This window comes from Lissotriton helveticus, chromosome 3_2, assembly GCF_964261635.1.
Source record: "Lissotriton helveticus chromosome 3_2, aLisHel1.1, whole genome shotgun sequence".
NCBI classification, from domain to species: Eukaryota; Metazoa; Chordata; class Amphibia; order Caudata; family Salamandridae; genus Lissotriton; species Lissotriton helveticus.
In genome coordinates this window covers 192,536,910-192,556,302 of record NC_136062.1, presented here as the reverse complement: position 1 = coordinate 192,556,302, position 19,393 = coordinate 192,536,910, and the positions used below count along the sequence as shown (strand labels likewise).

The window sequence follows — 19,393 nt, the reverse complement described above, 5'->3', positions numbered from 1 at the left end:
AATAATGTAGCCGAAGGCAAGATGGCGGACATGGCTGTGTCCAAGTGAGCCAGGTCGCGGTGCTCTCCCATGACCTCCCTGCTGTAATCCCTGTTTCTTATGAGGTACGAGCACATCCGACGGCGCAACGGCGAAAACTGCTGCAGTGTTGGAAACCGGGACCCGTGAGGACGTCGCTGCTCCCTTCCTCGTGGTTCCGTTTTGCATTTGGATATTTGGCTATCTGAGCTGAGGAATGGCGGCGAGATGCTAAGAAAGAAAAAGTAATGTTTACCGGCTGTTTCAGGAAAGGAAAGTGAAAAAAAAACGGAGCACACAAGGTTTCTGGCATGCTGACTCTCCTGACGTTTCTTACTACATCTCGCCAGAAACGCCGACTTTCCTACCTACCTGCTGCTGGGAATTGTGGCATTCACTTTGGCCCCTCTCCAGGTCGGGGCATCAGCGGAGCTAGCGGAGTTGGGTCACTGAGGCTACGGAGGCTTAGTGTCTCGGAGAAGGAGAGGAAAGAGGCTTTGCTGACCAGGCAGCAGTTTGAGGGCTATTGTCAAAAACCGGGGTGGATCACAGGGTCAATTACGATGGGGCCCAAGAATCCTAGATCAAACACGATCTCTAAGGGGCCAAAGACAAGGGCACCGGCTGCTGCAAATACCCCACCTCATCTGCACATGCTTCGCAGGTACAGCCTGGCAATTTTAGCATGGAGAATGTTTCTAAGGCTCAGAGTGGAAGCAATGCTGATAAGCCTCAGAGTGGAAGCAATGGGAGCGTGAACACATGGGAGATTTTGACAGCAGGGTCTTCAGGTACAACGGGTTCTAATGGTAATTCACAAGGATCTAAGGTAATAATTCCACCTATTTTTAACAAAAAAAACATTAGCGCCTAAAGCTAAAAATGACCAAGCCTCGATCCCTGTTGATTTAATATCAGTAACTAATGCTGCGGGGGCTGCTTCCGCTAATATACCATCTAGTGAGCTCTTGATTATATCCTCTGAAAATAATCACAACCGGCAGATTAATGACATTCCCGGTCCACAGGTGTCAGATTTTGCTCAAACTAGCCCTGAAGGTGATGTAGTAACTGAAATCAGTATTCTCTGCCAGAAAAAGAAACTGTGAACAATCTGGACTCTTGTGGTTCAGGGGTGAAATTGTATTCAATGTCGGATGTCTCCATGATGTTGGAGGGTTAAAGTGTTGAACTTGATTGGGCAGATGATAGAAGCCTAGCTAGTTCTGTGCTTTTGGAAGAGGAAGAGAATTTTTCACCACTGCCAGGCGGAGAAAACACGGTCCGCAAGGCACAAGAGATGTTTAATACAAGACCAAGGCACATAATTAATAATGATGGCTCACCACTACTGGACCCCCTTTCAGCAGCCCAGGCTTTAGAAATTAATGATGATAGAGAGACTCAAGGTCCCAACTTTGAGGAATCTGATAGCAGCGTTACCCTTTCCACGATATACCAGGCCATTATGTCGCATCGGGAGGAGACGAAGGCAGAGTCTACGCATTCATGGAGCCGTGCGCAAGTTGCAGAATACTGTGCGCCGTGTAGCCAAATCATGTACTGAACTGTCCGTAAGAATTGCAGAGGCGGAAGGAAGAATCTCCTCAATAGAGGATGCCTTTGTTGCGTGTAAGGCAGATGTCTCTGCCCTTCATTCAGTTTGTGACGATATAAACTGGAAATTAATTAATATGGAAAATAGAGCGAGAAGAAATAATCTCCGTATACTTGGAATCCCTGAAGGTTCAGAAGGGAAAGACATTTGTCAATTTATTATTGATCCTTGTACTGAAGCTTTTCCTGAGTTAAAAGAATGGAGAGGGGAGCTTGAGCTCCAAAGGGTGCATACATTTCCTTTTCACGTTTGTGGGGGTTCGAGGGGTACGGAGGCTAAACCAAGGGCAATTCTTATTTGCCTTAATAACTTTCTACTTCGTGAGCATCTATATGATCTGGCTCGGCCTGATCGTAAGCGTAAGGCTAAGGGCTGTGAATTTTTTGTTCATCCTGACTACTGTCAGGCCACCGTTCAACTAAGGTGGCATTTGCACCAACTTATTCCACCATTCCAAGCAAAAGGGGCACAAGCATTTTTACTAAATCCCTCTAAGCTTAAGGTAATCTCCAAGGATAAAACTTTATTTTTCTCATCTGAGATAAGGGCAAAGGAGTTCTTGGAGACTCTTTAAGGAATAGTGACCCTTGTGTTGTTTGTGCTAGTTCTCCTTTTGGTGATATCGGAGTGCTTTACCCCTTTCCACTTTTTACTGTGTTTGTTATGGTCAGGGGGGCGTGGGGAGGGCATTTATTTCTTTCTCGCCTTCACATATAGGGAATACTCAGTCCCTTTGCCTCACATGGGTGGGTTTGGGGGTTAATTGCGGGGTGGGGGGGGGAGATGGAGATGGGTGGGGGCGATGGGTGGGTTTTGGGGGCAAGGAACAAAAGGAATATAGTAACGAGATGGAAACAAGTGAATCTGAGTCAGACATGGCTTAATAAAAATGTTGCAGCTACAAACTGCTTTCTGGAAGCATCAGTCACAGTAAGCATTACAAATGATAAAATGCAGGGGCAGAATTGTGGATTTGTTTTCTCAGCTGTGATCAAACAATTTTTGTTTAAAGATGGGTAAATTTGCTATGTGCTCTTGGAACGTATGTGGGTTAAACAACAGAAAGAAAAGGGGAATCATGGCTCAGATTCTTAAAGCAATGGGTATAGAGCTGCTTTGTGTTCAAGAGACACATATTGTTTGGAATGATAGGGCTTGGCTGAGAGATCTGGGGTATGAACTTCTGTGCTGCACGCGACAAGGATCGACAACAAGAGGGGTCGCTTTCTTAAAGAAATACGGATGGGGTGTGTGCAAATGTGCAAAAGCAGATCAACAGGGGCGGTGGGCGATTATTGAGCTCAGGATCGATAGTTTTTTAGTCACAATATGCTCTTTGTATGGTTCTAATTTGGATGATCCTGATATGCTCAATGACATCAGTATTGAACTTGCATCTTGGCCATCCCCCCTAATTCTTTGTGGAGATTTTAACTTACATACGCGAGGAGATTTTGACATTCGTAATAGTACTCATTATGAAGGTAAAAAAAAGAAGGTTTTTAAAGCTACCAAGGGTCTCCTTAATGAGTTTGGAATAGTTGATGCATTGTGGCTAAAAAAACAGAAGACCCCGGGTATACATTCTATTCTGCCCCTCATCAAATACATGTTCGAATTGACTATTTTTTCACCTCCCTTGAATTACTAACTAATGCCAGAATTGATATCTTACCCAAAATAAAATCAGATCATAATCCGATTATCTTGGAATTAGAAATAGAAAGGTTGTCTAGACCAACTAAAAAACCATGGACATTTGAGCGTCAGCTTTTGGTGGACCATGCTCATCAAGAACAAATGGTTAAATGGATACCGGAGTTCTTTGAGTTTAATTCTGGTTCTGCCCCAGTGAGTACAGTATGGGACGCATTTAAAGCTGGAGTCCGTGGAGAGACGCTTAGTTTTTCTATAAATAAACAACGTAGGACAAGGGCGGAACAAGACATGGAGCTGAGTAAACTGCAAGCTTTAGAGATTGGGTTTATGCAAACAGGTAGTACTAGCCAAGAATACGAACAAAAGGCAGCAGATCTGGCCATCCAAAAAATGAAAGTATATTAAAGTTTTGCTGATAAATTAGCGGCTCAGATAGCTGTTCATCGTGCTGACTTGTACGAGGTGGGAGAGAATTCTGGACGGCTATTAGCCAAAAGATTAAGGCAGAGGGCGGTAGCTAGGAGAGTGGAAGCGATCCAAGATCAACAAGGGTAAACTCATACAGATCATGTAAATGTAAATGTAGTATACTTGTAAAGCGCACAGCTGCCCCAGCAACGGGGCGTCCCGGCGCTGTATAACTCTGGGGAACCCGTCCTGGCTTTCCCTGTGGGATGGTCCCTTGCTGGGAGTCCCCAAGGTGGAGCCAGGCATCCCCGGAATTGGTGGGGCCGTTGTGGAGATTAGGCAAGCTAATGCCCAGAGTTGCCGATTGGAACCCCTGATTAGAGTAAGCACCGAAGCGACAATTATCAAGTCCGCTGACCAAGGTCCACGACCCTGCCGCGTCGGGAATTGAACTCTGGTCCCGGGCTGACTTCTGCTCTCAGGCCTGCTGCCTCTAACCAGTGAGCCACACTACTCCACTACTCCATGTGAAAGTTCTGGAAACTTTTAATAAGTTTTACAGTCATCTTTATCTAAATGAGGACGCCACTGACATAGCAGAGAAGCTTGCAGAATTTGTGGGGGACCACGAGTTCTCTAAGCTTACTCTTACTCAAAGAGAAGAGTTAGATGCCGATTTAACTCAAGAGGAACTTGAAGCAGCAATATTATCGCTAGCGGTAGGAAAGGCAGTCGACCCAGATGGGATTCCGTTAGAATTCTTTCGAATTTTTTTTTCGGTCCTAAAGGAACAATTGTTGATGATGTGCCTGAACGCACAAAGGAGATTACCCCTGCTCTCCTGGCGGAAATCAACAATAACGGTGTTTTAAAAAAAGACAAACCCTCCCTCTCACCCTCTTCTTATCGACCAATTTCATTAATTAATGCCGACAGTAAGGTCTATTCTAAAATGTTAGCTACCCGCCTCTCCAGGATCATCTCTACTTTAGTGTCACCTCTACAACATGGGTTTATACCAGGCCGCGACACGACCAATCATGTGCGGCGTGTCATTGCCTTTATGGACTGGGCCGAGGCTACGAAGAATCCGATGGGTATCACCCTGTTGGATGCCGAGAACGCATTCAACAGGGAGGCCAGGCCCTATCTATGGGAGGTTGTACGCTTGAAGGGATTCGGACAGGGAATTCTTCAAGCAATAAAATCTTTATATCAATCTCCCATGGCATCAATACGTCTCGCGGGTAGAGGGTCGGAGCCTTTTCCGATCTTTCGTGGAACGAGACAAGGTTGTCCTAGTTCACCCTTATTATTTGCTTTATATATTGATTTTTTTTATCCAAATTGAACCAATCCGTTCATATTAAACCAGTCAAAGTATGTAATGTTGAATATAGAGCTCTTGCCTACGCAGACGATATTTTTGTTGTCACTACTGATCTTCCCTTGGCCCTCTCGACAACTGAAGGTCTTGCATTACAGTTTTGTCTTTTTTCGGGCTATAAGTTAAACCTAACCAAGACACAGATTCTTTATGTTGGGGGTAATCCTCCGAAGGATATAACTACTGTACCGGAGGCTACTTACCTAGGGATCAATATTAACCCAGTCCTTGAGAAAGTAAATTCTACTCTAGAGCGACTTAACCATCTCCATCTTTCGCTTTATGGAAGATCGAATGTTTTAAATATGTTGGTGCTCCCAAAACTTCTATATTTATTCAGAACCGTCCCATTGGAATTTCCATCAACTTGTTTTAAAAGGCTTGAAAACAACACTTCCAGATTTCTATGGGGCTGTAAACGGCACAGAAGGGCCTATAAAAAGATGGTACTTCCCAGAGCCAGTGGGGGTTTGGGTGCACCGTATTTTCTATTTTACTATTGGACCACAGTGTTGCAATTCATTTCCCCCCCTATAGGTCGGGGAGAAAGCCAGGTTATTACGATGTCATAACCCTTCAATATACAAATTTGGGATTGGTGGAGAAGCCAATAGTTGTTTTCTAAAAATTGTGGAACCAAGCTACTATAAAAAAACTAAGTTTAAAATTCTTAAAGCTGCTTATTCGATCTGGAGACGGGTTAAGCATCATTTAGGATTACTCAATATAAATTGCTGTACTCCCTTTGAAGCTGCCGACATCTTACCTATTATTTTCCGAGATCAAATAACTGCGAAGTGGCACTAGAAAGGGATCTGCTGTCTGGGGGATTTATGGTTAGATTCTCAATTTCCGTCCTTCACAGAGTTACAACTTAAATATGGTTTACCCAAGCAGGACTTCTTTAAATACTTGCAAATTCGCAATTTTTACAACACGTTAGGTCCAAATGTCACTCAGCTTAGGAAATTTCCTTTAATTGAGGGGATTGGGAAAGGGATGGCGATAGGTTTTTTTTTACTCTAATCTAATACAGCTATTACCAGATGACATAGAGCAATGTCAAGATAAGTGCATAAGAAATCTAGACATAGAGGGAATTGATCTGAATGCTTCTATCACTCAGGCAAATGAAGTTTTGATTACAGGTAGGATGCGGACACAACACTATATGGTTATTTATGATTTATATTACACTCCCCGAAAAATTTCTAAATGGAGTACAGGAGCTGGAGCCAATTGTAATAGATGCGGTCTTTTTGCAGCTGATGCTGTACATATGTTTTACTCCTGCCCCCAACTGACAGATTTTCTAGCGTCAATACAAAATTTTTTGGTAGAATTATTGGGTACACCAATTTGTATTACAGGGGAGCTGGTACTGTTAGGAGTTGAACCTAATGTGCAAACTAGATCTAAATCAATGATCTCTTTTCTTTTTATTTGTATGGCCATTTTGCGTGCCTGCATTACTAAGGACTGGATTTCTCCAGATCCTCTGTTATTTTCCTCCTGGAGGGCCCAGCTCTTGGCTATGTACAATCTTGAGTCCGCAATTTATAAGACCAAGAAAAGCCGAAAGAGAGCAAGAGGGCTAAAAATATGGGCTCCTATAGCAGAATGGATTTAAGTATTGGTGAACTACAGATGGGCCTTCTCCCCCCCCCTTTTTTAGGTTTTGCCTAGCGAAAGCTGCGCTCTGCGCAGCTTTTCGCGCAGGCGAAATCCTGTTGAGAACTGTAGGGTGCTTTGGGTCGGCCCTCGTCATTGATTGGCTGGCTCCGTAAACGGAGCCTTGCCATTGGACGAGGGGCCTGTCCGTCAATGCCGGACCAGACACGGGGGCGTTCCTGACATTCTTTGCCTTTTGCCGACGTCACGCGACGCCGGGAACGCCCCCGAGTCTGGTCCGGCATTGCCGGCACTACTGCGTCTCTTCTCCCCCGTTTCCCGCCCCGTGACTGGCCGGCCGGCCAATCCTAGCGCGGCCGGCCGGAAGTGCCCGCCCCCCGCAGCCCGGGGGAAGAAGGAAGACGGCAAGCAGTATGGCGGCGCCCGCGGGGCTCCCGTGGCCTGGAGGGAACCGCCGCCGTCGACGTTGCCGGTCTCCCATGCCGAAGAGGGAGACCGGAGAAGTGCCAGAGAGATTTTCGACGTTGCCGGTCTCCCATGCCGAAGAGGGAGACCGGAGAAGTGCCGCCGTCGCAAGGTGCAGGTGAGTCGATTTGTTTTTTTGTATTTTTTTTTCCCCTCCTCTCTTCCCCTGAGGCTCCTCCCCCTCGCTAAGGCTCCAGCACCCCTCCACCCCTCCGTGTCCAGCAGCAAAGGAAATGCCACTCGGTCTTCAAGGCGCTGTTGGGCTCCCAGTCAGGGCTGCGGCCGAATAGAGGCATCGGCAGGCGAGCCGCAGCCTCCTTTGTGATCCCTCCCCTTTCTTCTTTCCTTCACCCTCCCATACATGTCTCCTGTCCCTCCACCACACATTATTGTGTATCTTCTGGTCTCCCCTGTGTCTCCCTCCTTTCTTACGCTATTTCACTCCTCTCGTATCCTGCCGTTTTCTGACCTCCGAAACCTCTTTCCACGATCTTTCAGCTTAGGCCTGACCCCACCCCAATTCCTTTGCCCCGCGTTCCTCTTGTTTCCATATTTGTTTTCTTACCCCCAACTTTTCCTTCCTTAAATGCTTCTCCCTCAGACCTCTCCCTCCTTACTTTCTTCAAACCCCTCCACCCCGCCTCCACTCCCCGGCGACGGTGCACCACTATCTCACAGGTGCCCCGCCCCCCTTCTATCACCTTCACACTTCACCTTCGTCCTCTTGCCTCGGACCCCCACCCCACAAGCACTCTGCTCCTCGAGGTATACGGGGGGGGGGGTCTGTTGTGTCCTTGTGTAATGTAACTGGTGCTTCATGTAAAGCCTCCAAGACCTTCGGTGCGAGTTCGAGTTACATAAAACTGAAAAAACAGCCACAGGGCCGCTGCTGTGGGCATCACCAAAGCACCCCCGTCCTCTCTGCAATCAGAATTCACTGGTGTGTGAAATCTGCGCTACAGAGAACCTTCAAGAGGTGTCAGCTGTGAAGAGGGGTCACAGAGGGAGGGGCATAGGAGTCAATGCAGTGCCAATTTATACCCAAGGTTAATTTATAAGGGAGAGTCAGACCTGTGTCCCACCCCTACTTACTAACACGGTGAATGCCACATTGTGCTATATCTAAGCATGTAAATAAAATAAAGTGTTGCATGCAGCACCTCAAACCCGAAGCATGCCCATGCACATTGTGCCACCCACACTTCCGCCAGGTCAGTGCCCCGCCCTCCTCTCTGTGGTGTCAGACCTCACTCGTGTATGAGGGTGTCCAGCAGGAGTGTGTCAGATTCCCCCAGCTGAGTGTGGAGCACACACAAGACAATAACTCGGACACCTGGTCCCCGAGGGGTGAAGCAAACTCTCCCACATTGTGGGTGGAGCTCTCTCAGCACATATTAATAAGATCAGCAACATGCTTTCTTATAGCGCTTCATACCTTGTTATTATGGTGAGCCAGTGAAGGGAACAAATCCCATCCCTGACCGAGAAGTGTTAAGGGCCAATCGGGCTGCTGCAATATGGGCTATTTGAAGCTAATTAAGGCAGGAGGCATTAATGATGAGGTATAGAGAATTGCAGTAATCCAATTTCGAGGTCACCTGAGTGATGATGACAGATTGGTGCAGTTCCATGAAAGGGTGGCTCTGTGTAGGTGGCTGTGTGTGTGAGGGTGGCTCTGAGTAGGTGGCTCTGTGTGTGCGGGTGGCTCTATGTGAATGACTCTGTGGGTGGCTCTGTGTGTGTATGTGGCTCTGTCTGTGTGGCTCTGTCTGTGTGTGTGTGTGGCTCTGTGTGTGTGTTTGTGCTCTGTGTGTGTGTGTGTGTGCAAATGCAATAGGTCTCGCATTTGTGGGAGATTAAGCTATTGGCATTGTAAATGACAATGCCATTTATTTATCTGTTTTCAAAACCAACACATAAATACAAAATTTGTCATTTACAATGCCAATAGCTCTAACTTTTACAAAGGCGAAACCGTTGCATTGTAAATGCTTGTTTTATCCATTTACTGCTATATTGCCCTGACTGTGCTCACTTAATATATTTCTGTTTTGTGAATTCATTGTTGCTGATTCTGCGAGTATTAATTGTATTTTCTTTTTTGTCTCTGCGTTTTCTACGTTGAATCTTGTAGATTGTGTTTCCATCTGACATTGTATGGTATATCTGTATTACTTTTTTATTACTTTTGTTCCTTCCATAAAACATAAAAATTAAATAAACAAAAAAAAATAATATTAATAATAATAATGTAACCGAAAAATGCCAATCAGCAAATATGTGTAATTAGCTATCTAAAGCATTTAGTAACAAAATTAAGCTTTCAAACTCTTGTGCAATCCATAGTTCTGTCTGGACTGAATTACAGAACCACCAGATATCAAGCCGTACTCCTCTAAAAGTAATCCTAAACTTGGAGGCAACACTAATTTCCAACACTGAAAGAACAGCTCATATCTCTTAGGTAATGAAATCTCAAAAACTGGCTTCATATGGACAAACACTGCCTGCTGAGAACTGCATGTATTGGGTATAAAACTTCACACCACCCTCACCCACCTGCGCAGAAGCTAAAATCCTAAGGTAAAAACAGAAATTCCAGATGAAAAAAGTGCTCACCTTAAAAATACCAAACTTGAAACAAACAACAAGAATAAAACACAGCATCCATCCAGTACCCACAATGGTTCAATTTCTTCAAGAGATGGATGAAAAAAATACTTGTAAATGAGGCCTTGGCCAAATCCATTTGTCACAATCAAGTCAACAACCATCAAGATTAGAGACACTCCCTTTATCTAAGAGTAACTATGTAAATACCATCACAAGCATCATCCTTTTTGCTCTCTGAAATACTCTCTAGTGAAAACCACGATGTAATAGTACCACGTTGAAATGGATGCATGGTAAACGATGTCTCCCCTCTATGGCCATACAGTAGTTAATGAAGAGTTACTACATTGTCTTTAAGTGTATGTCCATAACTTATTTCTGCATTATGTAAAGTCCTTGGAAATGATCAATGACTTAGTCTGTGCTGTATATAAAGCTACAAAAAGTCAAAAATACACCATTCAATCTGAAAGCATTTGGAAGTGACAAGTGCATAAAGGCACAGACCAACCTGCTGGATTCTGCCCCCCTTAGAGGTCAGCGAAGAGGAGAGTTTAAGCCCACTATCGTTTGAAGTGTCCAAAAAGAAAATAATAGTGGAAACATAGGTACAAATAACCCAGAAAAAAATCACCGCGATGCTTCTCACTCCTACCAAATCACATAGTAATGCACAAATACTTTGTGAACACTAGTGCTGTTGCAAAGCATAGATATGATTTAGTGGACGGATAAGGCAGGCATGGAGCATTGACAAAGTGGACACAGTTAATAGCAATCACCCAGCATCTGAGTAAGCAGGCAGGAGTCCTCTAACCCGCTACATGCTCTTCCTTACGTCCTTTTCACAATTTACAATTTTTTGTGGCATTGTGACATGGGATGAGCAGTTGTGGGGAGTCGGGGGTTTAGAACTTCAACAAGAAGTGTGAATGTCCCTGACATTGTCCAAGGCCAGCATAATTGCGATTTGTTCACCACAGAGAGTCCATAAAGCCGAAAATCCTGCAAAACATGCACCGGACAACAGCCAGCAGAGATTTATCTTTTACTGTTGTCACCTCAGTGACAGTGAGGAAACAACATTTTTGCTGAATGGACACATGAGATCCAAGCCAACGTTCCCCCCCCCCCCCCCCCCCCCCCCAAGGAAACGTAGGGTACTTTATGTCCACCAAAGTTGGACTGGATATCTCCAGTAGATAGACACTCTTGGCACAATAGACACTCTCATTGCAAGTTTCACTTCCCTGACCTTATATGGCTACAACAATCTGCCACAAGCCTTTGACGAGTTTCGGTCATTCCATTTGTCTGGCATGGTTTATTTCCATCAACTAATCTCTCGACAAACAAATCATGATCCACAATCAATTTGCCCTTAACTATACGAGATCCCTGATACACTACCTCCACAACATTGTCATTCATGTTCCCACACAACCAATCAGCCTTGAATGCCACCCATCCTCCGCAGGGCTTCCTTCCACGCTGCTTTCAACACTATGTATGCAGAGACCAAAAGTGTCAGTAATCCTTTCTCGTCTCTTTGCACCCATCATTGCAACGTAACTACCTTGACAGCCATCCACTGTAGAACTCTTGTGACTCGGGCTCCTGCAACAAGATTGCCCACTCTCACATCCTAAGCCATTATATATTAGCACCTCCTTCGGACCTGTGGCATGCCCCTATTATGTCCCCAACTTGTCTCACGTAATCATTCTAAATGTATTGATTGTTTATCGTATAAATGTTCTTTTCAATCAAAAACTATTTCAATACCCTGTAAACAGGTGGCATGATGTGGAGTGGAATTATGATGAATGTAAATATGTGGAATGGTGCTGATTTATGTAGAGTTACATGGCGTGGAATGGTATTAGTTGGCATGATGTTGAATTATAAAGTGTGGATGGCAAGTATGTGGTGTGGAGAGGAATCTTGTGGGTTGGAGTGGAATTGTTTGCTCTGGAATGGTTTTGGGTGGAATTGTGTGATGTGGAATTGTGTGGCGCAGAATTTTGTGGTGTTGAGTGGAGTTTGGTGTTGTGAAGTTATGTGGCATTTTGTGCAGTTGAATTATGTGAATAGTAATTATCTGGTATTGAGTGTAGTGGAATTATGTGGAGTGGAATTTTGTGTCAAAGAGTGTAATTATGTGGAGGGGTATGGAGTCGCATTATGTGCCGTGGTGATGAACTCTGTGGCATGATGTGGGATTCTCTAGTGTGGATTAGATGTATGTGTTGTGGAGTGACATTATGTGGTTTGGTGTGGAATTCTGCAGTGTGGTGTGGAGTGGATATGTGTGGAGTTGAATTGTATGGCATGGAATTACGTGGTGTTGAGTGTTATTATGTTGAATGTGATTATGTGGCATGGTGCAGGGTGTCTTTTATTTGGAGTGTTGCTATGTGGTGTGAAGTGGATTTATGTGGTATGAAGTTGAGAGTAATTATGTTGAGTAGAATTATGTGGTGTGGATTGGTATTATGTGGAGCGTAATTATGCTTTGTGGTGTGAAATTGAGTGTCGCTGTGTGGAATTATGTGGCATGGTGTGTTGTGGAATTAATTATGTGGCATAGTGCAGAGTTGAATTTTGTAGAGTGCAATTATGTGTTTTGGAGCGGAGTGGATATATGTGGAGTGGAATTATGTGGCGTGTAGTGCAATTTTGTAGGTTGGAGTGTAATTATGTATGGTGGAATTATCTGGAGTTGAATTGTGTTGTGTGGAGTGGAATTATGTGGATTAGAGTGCAGTGGAATTACGTTGCATGGAGTGGAACTATGTGGCATGGAGCGGAAATGTGTGGAGTTGAATTTGTTGGAATGTAATTATGTGGCATGGAGTGGAATTAAGTGGAAATGTATTATGTGGTGCAGAATTGAGAGATGTTGAAACTTGTATGAAGTGGAATTATGCGGTGGGGATTTGTGTGCTGTGTAATTGCATGGTACTTAATCGTGTGGTGCTGTTTTGAGTTATGTGGAGTTGAATTATGATAAACGTAATTATATGGTTTGGAGTGGGGCTGAATTGTGTGTAGTGGGTTTGTGTAGCATGGAGTGGAATTACGTGGAGTGGAATTACGTGGAGTGAACAGGGAGAGGGTGGCGGGTGGGAGAAGAAGAAAGAGGGATGGCGCAGGAGGGGATGGATTAAAACGCAAGCTTCTCAGGGCAAAATAAATACCATCAGCAATGTAAACATGTGTAACTGCCATCTGCAACCAAGCCAGGGGAGACGATGAGGTGGAAGGGGCAAAGCTGCCGAGTTTGGAGCTGGGGAACTTTGTTCAAGCGTCAGCGCTGGATCAACATCCTGTGACTCTGGGCAAATCACTTATCTACCCATGACTACACAAAAAATAATATCAAACAATTTACTCTTTCTTCTTCTCCTAGGCAGCAGATCATGTTTGTCCAATACCTAAGCACTAAAATAAATATTTATGACTTTTGTGTCACAAGAGCTAGCACGTTGCTTTTATTACATTTTTTCATCTAATTCCATAGAAAAACCTTAAGATAATGCCATGCATTTATTTGTTGACATATTTCTCTGTAAAACTTTCAGGCAGATGTAATATGTAATATGTCATCTTGCTTCTAAGTTTGAAGTCCCCAAAGGCAAAGCTTCCAGGTGCATAAATAATGTCCGAGTTTGCACTGGGAGTTCTGCCTTCGGGACTTCAAACATGGCAGCAAGATCTGCAATCTTATATCTACAAGTGAAAGAGAGGAGAGGATATTGCGTAAAGGTCAAAGCTCCAAAGGCAAAAAAGCTACCTGCCCCAAAACTTCAAACTAGGCCCCAGAACGGGGTCCTTAAATGAACACACTATCGCTGGAGCAGATCAAGTGCAGGAATAGTCAATCACATCAAGTTTTACAAAATATATAGTGATTTTATTGATTTTTTAACAAACATTTCAAAATAGTTAAATAATTACGATAGTAATAAACAATATATCAAGAATCAGTAACACAATACTCCAATACATCAAGTCCCACACTCCTGTTTCATACAACACATTCACCCTTCAAATATTCCCAAAATTCACCAAGCAGATCCATACCTCAATCACACAATTCACAACACATTCAATAATAAAAACAGTACAAAAACGCCACAAGATGGTCAGGTGACAGAATGGAACAAATGATCATGGTTGTGGGGGTAGGGGTAAATACAGTCCAGCTATCCCCTCACAAACAACGACTCAACATCCTGTGACACTGGGCAAATTATTTTATCTTCCCGTGCCTACACAAAATTAATGTGTCCTTGTGTAAAGTCCTCCAACACCTTTGGTTCGAATTCGCGCTACATAAAAGTCAAAAACAAAAGTCAAAGGATGGGACATGGGCATCTGGCCTCCGGGCATCTGTTGTGCTGGGTAGGGGCAAGGGAAGGAGGGGGGGACAAGCAAACACAGACAATGCAGACAGCCGACTACGAAAGATACACTCTATAGAGTGACTCAATAAAAAGAAGAAAAATAGCTCTCATAAGCGCCGGCAGTGTATGCACATAAATACTAGGGCTATGATCCAGGCGATAGTTTCATGCAAGAAGAGGGAATTGTCCACCGCTAAAGCTGACCAGGAGGCAGCAACCAATTGAGAATGGCTTTGAAGCCATCCAATAGTAAGTAATGGGCGGCCTCAAAGCCTGCTAACAGTAAACATGTCTCGCAGAGACTGCGCATGCTCAGTCTAGCCGAAACCTAAAAATGGCTTTGTGCCAAGGCCCCTCTTAACCTCATGGAACTCTCTCACAAACCACATTCAACATCGGCAACATGTGGCTAACCAACATTCTGAGGTGAGTTTTGCATAATTAATCACAAATTTGGATTAAAACTCTGCCATGCCCAACATTGTTGACAACTTCTGGAGAATCTCTAATTGCTGAACTCTTCCAGAAAAACTACAAATTTGAGGTGTATTTTGGCCTCAATGGTTCTCCAAAAGTGAGTTTGTCACCTACATATCTAACACAATTTGTCCTTCTCCTGCTGTTCTTGGTTGGTCAAATTCCATACCTGTCAAACCTGATCCCAATCTTATTAAATCAGCTTCTTTGGTCAACATCTTGCACGACCCCTCTGCGCTATTGGGACACCATTCTAACTCACTCACAGAATGCAATTATTTGTTAAACACTTTTTGTGACCATAAGATTTTCACTAAGCAAATGCTCCCTTGAGCGGTGACTGTCCTCACACATTAAAGTTGCTGATGAACAGTAAATATTGTTATTGTAATATGCTAAATCCCCTGCAAATCCCTCTAAAACTGCAGTGTTCATAACTTTCACTTTTTCCTTACATTTGCACTATTTTTAAATTGCAGCTACTCCAACCAACTTATTTTAGCAATGAAATAAGAATGACACTTACAGACGTGCGCACAGAAATGCACACACATACACTTATCCTGTTTCACAGACAACCCCTCCTTACTTGCATTCATTAGTTTTACTCCTTCCACCCATCTCAGCCACTGGCAAGTTCTCAAATTCTGGTGATAAGCAATGTATTAATAGTTATTTATTTCTTTCCATAATGTTATGGGACTGCACGCACATGTCCTGATACCATTCATTATCCATGCCATCCAACTCCGACATGAGGCTCATCAGAGCAAGTGAAAAAGAATGGTGGGGATGAGTCGGTCTGCATTTATTTTTACAAAGTATCCAGAACATCTGTCACACTTGACACAAAAACAGCCAATCACTACCCTACTACCCCAGCACTCAGCCTCCTACCCCAGAAACTATACAAGTTCCTGACTTTGTGTCCAGGCCTTTAAAAAAGGAAAAGAGTATTGGGAAAGTAATCAGAAAACACAAACAGCTAAAAGAGCTTTCACGTGTCTCAGAAATATACTCTCAGTGAATAACAATCTATAAACATGCTTAAAATCTTCATCACAGGAGAGTAACGACTGTAATGTCAAAATCACTGATTGTTTCCTTAATGCAAATAATTCTGTATTCTCAAGGAAGCTGAACAGCAAGCTAGTAAAATTACCCTTTGCATGCCCTCTCCTGTGAAGTTAAGCCTTGTAAAAGAGACCGACTGGGATTATAAACCTCACAGCCTGTTGCAGGACATGACTCCAGATAACCCCTAATACAGTTTAAATATCAGCTTTCCAGTTCTTTGAATGAATTCCAGAGATCTAAACAGTCCCTTTCCCCGCATCGACAACGTAGGCAGTGTGCATGCAATACTGGCTACACATACTCTTGTTAACAAACCTTACCGAAAGTAGAATGCACTCATATATATTACACTCAAATATATTAGCTACACAACATTAGTTAAAAACCATTGGCAAAGCCAAAAATATGGGTAACGCCCATGAAAGGCAAGACCTACTGACTTTGCCAATGCTTGTTATACAAATTAGAGCTCCATGGTATCAAAATCGAGTCATCGATCCTTCAATAGAGTAGGTATATTTACACACACACACACACACACACACATACTATTCATGTAGAATGCCGTTCAATGTTGGACTTCAGACCTCAACATACACACACTCTCACAAAATGATATTAAATGGCCAGTCCAATGTCGAAGATCTGTGATGAGGCAGGATGTATTCCTCTGCATCGGGGCCTACCCTTGCACTCTGCAGAGGAAAGGTGCCAGTGCAGTCTTTAAACACAGTAAACCCTCCCACCCCCTTCTCTGACCTCTGCCACACATTACCTTGCTGAATTCCTTCAGATAGATGTAGCACACTCCAAGATTGTGACAGATCTCCTGTGCAAGAAAAATGAAACACGTTTAGTTAGTGCATTGTTGTGACGCTTTCCATGCATAACAGGTGTGTGTTCATCTCCCTTGGCCAATGTGGCTGACCGGTCTGAGCGGGGCTACCCTTTCAATGCATGGTGAAAGAAATTATAATTCTCCAAAGTGAGTTGCCGCTGTGGCAAATCAATGTGTGCGCAAAAACCAGAAGTGCTGCTATGAATGTCATGGCGATGATGTTTAAGAGGTCAGTGTACAGACCGACAGCAAAGATGCAATGGTCATAGATGCCATGCTGTGTATGCTAGGAGCTTCTTTAATGCACATAAGTACATCAACCGAATGGCTCCCCACGTGTTTGAAGAGACAGTAACAGCAGATCAGCTCGCTCTATGTACGTGTTGCCTCTGGTGTGTGTACGATGGCCAGGTTTTACCAGTGATTGTGTTGGGACAAAGAGCAGTGGTACTTCTATGTGCAGTACTGTTCATGTGTGGATGTAAGAAGAGCAGACCTTTCACCTGAATGTGCTGAAGAGCCTCGAATGATGTCTGTTTAGGTGTGTGAGGGGAAGTGATACTCTGCTTGTGTGCGCAGAGACCATGCGAGCGGTGCTCCCTTGGTGCACCTCAGCCTGGCCGGAGAGGGCCTTTTCCAGGGGGTACAGTTACGTAAGTGGTCACTCCGCAATGTGTGTGGGAGCGGACAATCGTGATCTTCCTACGTGTGCAGGAAAGTAGGGATGTGATGTATGCACTGGGTGGCGAGAGCAGGGCCTCATTAATTTGCGTGGGTTTCCCACTGTGAGGATGCACGTGCCGTAAGCCAACCAGCACTCCTCCAGAATACGCCAGCATGTCACGAGCAATGGTCACTACAATAACCCAAACAGTAAGAGGTGCCTCAAGGTGCCCGAGGACAGAGACAACAAAGGGTGGATTGGAATGTTATGCTGCTGTCCATGGGAGGATGCACGTGCCGTAAGACAACCAGCACTCTTCCAGAATACTCCAGCATGTCACGAGCAATGGTCACTACAATAACCCAAACAGTAAGAGGTGCCTCAAGGTGCCCGAGGACAGAGACAACAAAGGGTGGATTGGAAGTTATGCTGCTGTCCATGGGAGGATGCACGTGCGAGTAAGCCAACCATCACTCTTCCAGAATCCGCCAGCATGTCACGAGCAATGGTCACTAAAATAACCCAAACAGTAAGAGGTGCCTCAAGGTGCCCGAGGACAGAGACAACAAAGGGTGGATTGGAATGTTATGCTGCTGTCCATGGGAGGATGCACGTGCCGTAAGCCAACCAGCACTCTTCCAGAATACGCCAGCATGTCACGAGCAATGGTCACTACAATAACCCAAACAGTAAGAGGTGTCTCAGGGTGCCCGAGGACAGAGACAACAAAGGGTGGATTGGAATGTTATGCTGCTGTTCATGGGAGGATGCACGTGCCGTAAGACAACCAGCACTCTTCCAGAATATGCCAGCATGTCACGAGCAATGGTCACTACAATAACCCAAACAGTAAAAGGTGCCTCGAGGTGCCCGAGGACAGAGACAGCAAAGGGTGGATTGGAATGTTATGCTGCTGTTCATGGGAGGATGCACGTGCCGTAAGACAACCAGCACTCTTCCAGAACACGCCAGCATGCCACGAGCAATGGTCACTATAAAAACCCAAACAGTAAGAGGTGCCTCAAGGTGTGCGAGGACAGAGACAACAATGGGTGGATTGGAATGTTATGCTGCTGTCCCTGGGAGGATGCACGTGCGAGTAAGCCAACCATCACTCTTCCAGAATACTCCAGCATGTCACGAGCGATGGTCACTACAATAACCCAAACAGTAAGAGGTGCCTCAAGGTGCCCGAGGACAGAGACAACAATGGGTGGATTGGAATGTTATGCTGCTGTCCATGGGAGGATGCACGTGCGAGTAAGCCAACCAGCACTCTTCCAGAATACTCCAGCATGTCACTAGCAATGGTCACTACAATAACCCAAACAGTAAGAGGTGCCTCAAGGTGCCCGAGGACAGAGACAACAAAGGGTGGATTGGAATGTTATGCTGCTGTCCATGGGAGGATGCACGTGCCGTAAGCCAACCAGCACTCTTCCAGAATACGCCAGCATGTCACGAGCAATGGTCACTACAATAACCCAAACAGTAAAAGGTGCCTCGAGGTGCCCGAGGACAGAGACAGCAAAGGGCGGATTGGAAGTTATGCTGCTGTCCATGGGAGGATGCACGTGCCGTAAGACAACCAGCACTCTTCCAGAATACTCCAGCATGTCACGAGCAATGGTCACTACAATAACCCAAACAGTAAGAGGTGCCTCAAGGTGTGCGAGGACAGAGACAACAAAGGGTGGATTGGAATGTTATGCTGCTGTTCATGGGAGGATGCACGTGCCGTAAGCCAACCATCACTCTTCCAGAATCCGCCAGCATGTCACGAGCAATGGTCACTAAAATAACCCAAACAGTAAGAGGTGCCTCAAGGTGTGCGAGGACAGAGACAACAATGGGTGGATTGGAATGTTATGCTGCTGTCCATGGGAGAATGCACGTGCGAGTAAGCCAACCAGCACTCTTCCAGAATACTCCAGCATGTCACGAGCAATGGTCACTACAATAACCCAAACAGTAAGAGGTGCCTCAAGGTGCCCGAGGACAGAGACAACAAAGGGTGGATTGGAATGTTATGCTGCTGTCCATGGGAGGATGCACGTGCCGTAAGCCAACCAGCACTCTTCCAGAATACGCCAGCATGTCACGAGCAATGGTCACTACAATAACCCAA

At 44.8% G+C, this 19,393-nt stretch overlaps 1 protein-coding gene across 2 annotated transcripts in view; it reads right to left on the bottom strand.

The window, feature by feature from the left end:
- Positions 1-19,393, bottom strand: part of BBS4 (Bardet-Biedl syndrome 4) — a 566,073-nt gene that overhangs the window by 187,797 nt on the left and 358,883 nt on the right. For both annotated transcript variants that reach the window (XM_078685031.1, XM_078685032.1), the window contains exon 7: positions 16,539-16,592. In XM_078685031.1, the coding sequence (XP_078541157.1) occupies positions 16,539-16,592 (54 nt within the window). The remainder of the gene's footprint in view (positions 1-16,538; positions 16,593-19,393) is intronic.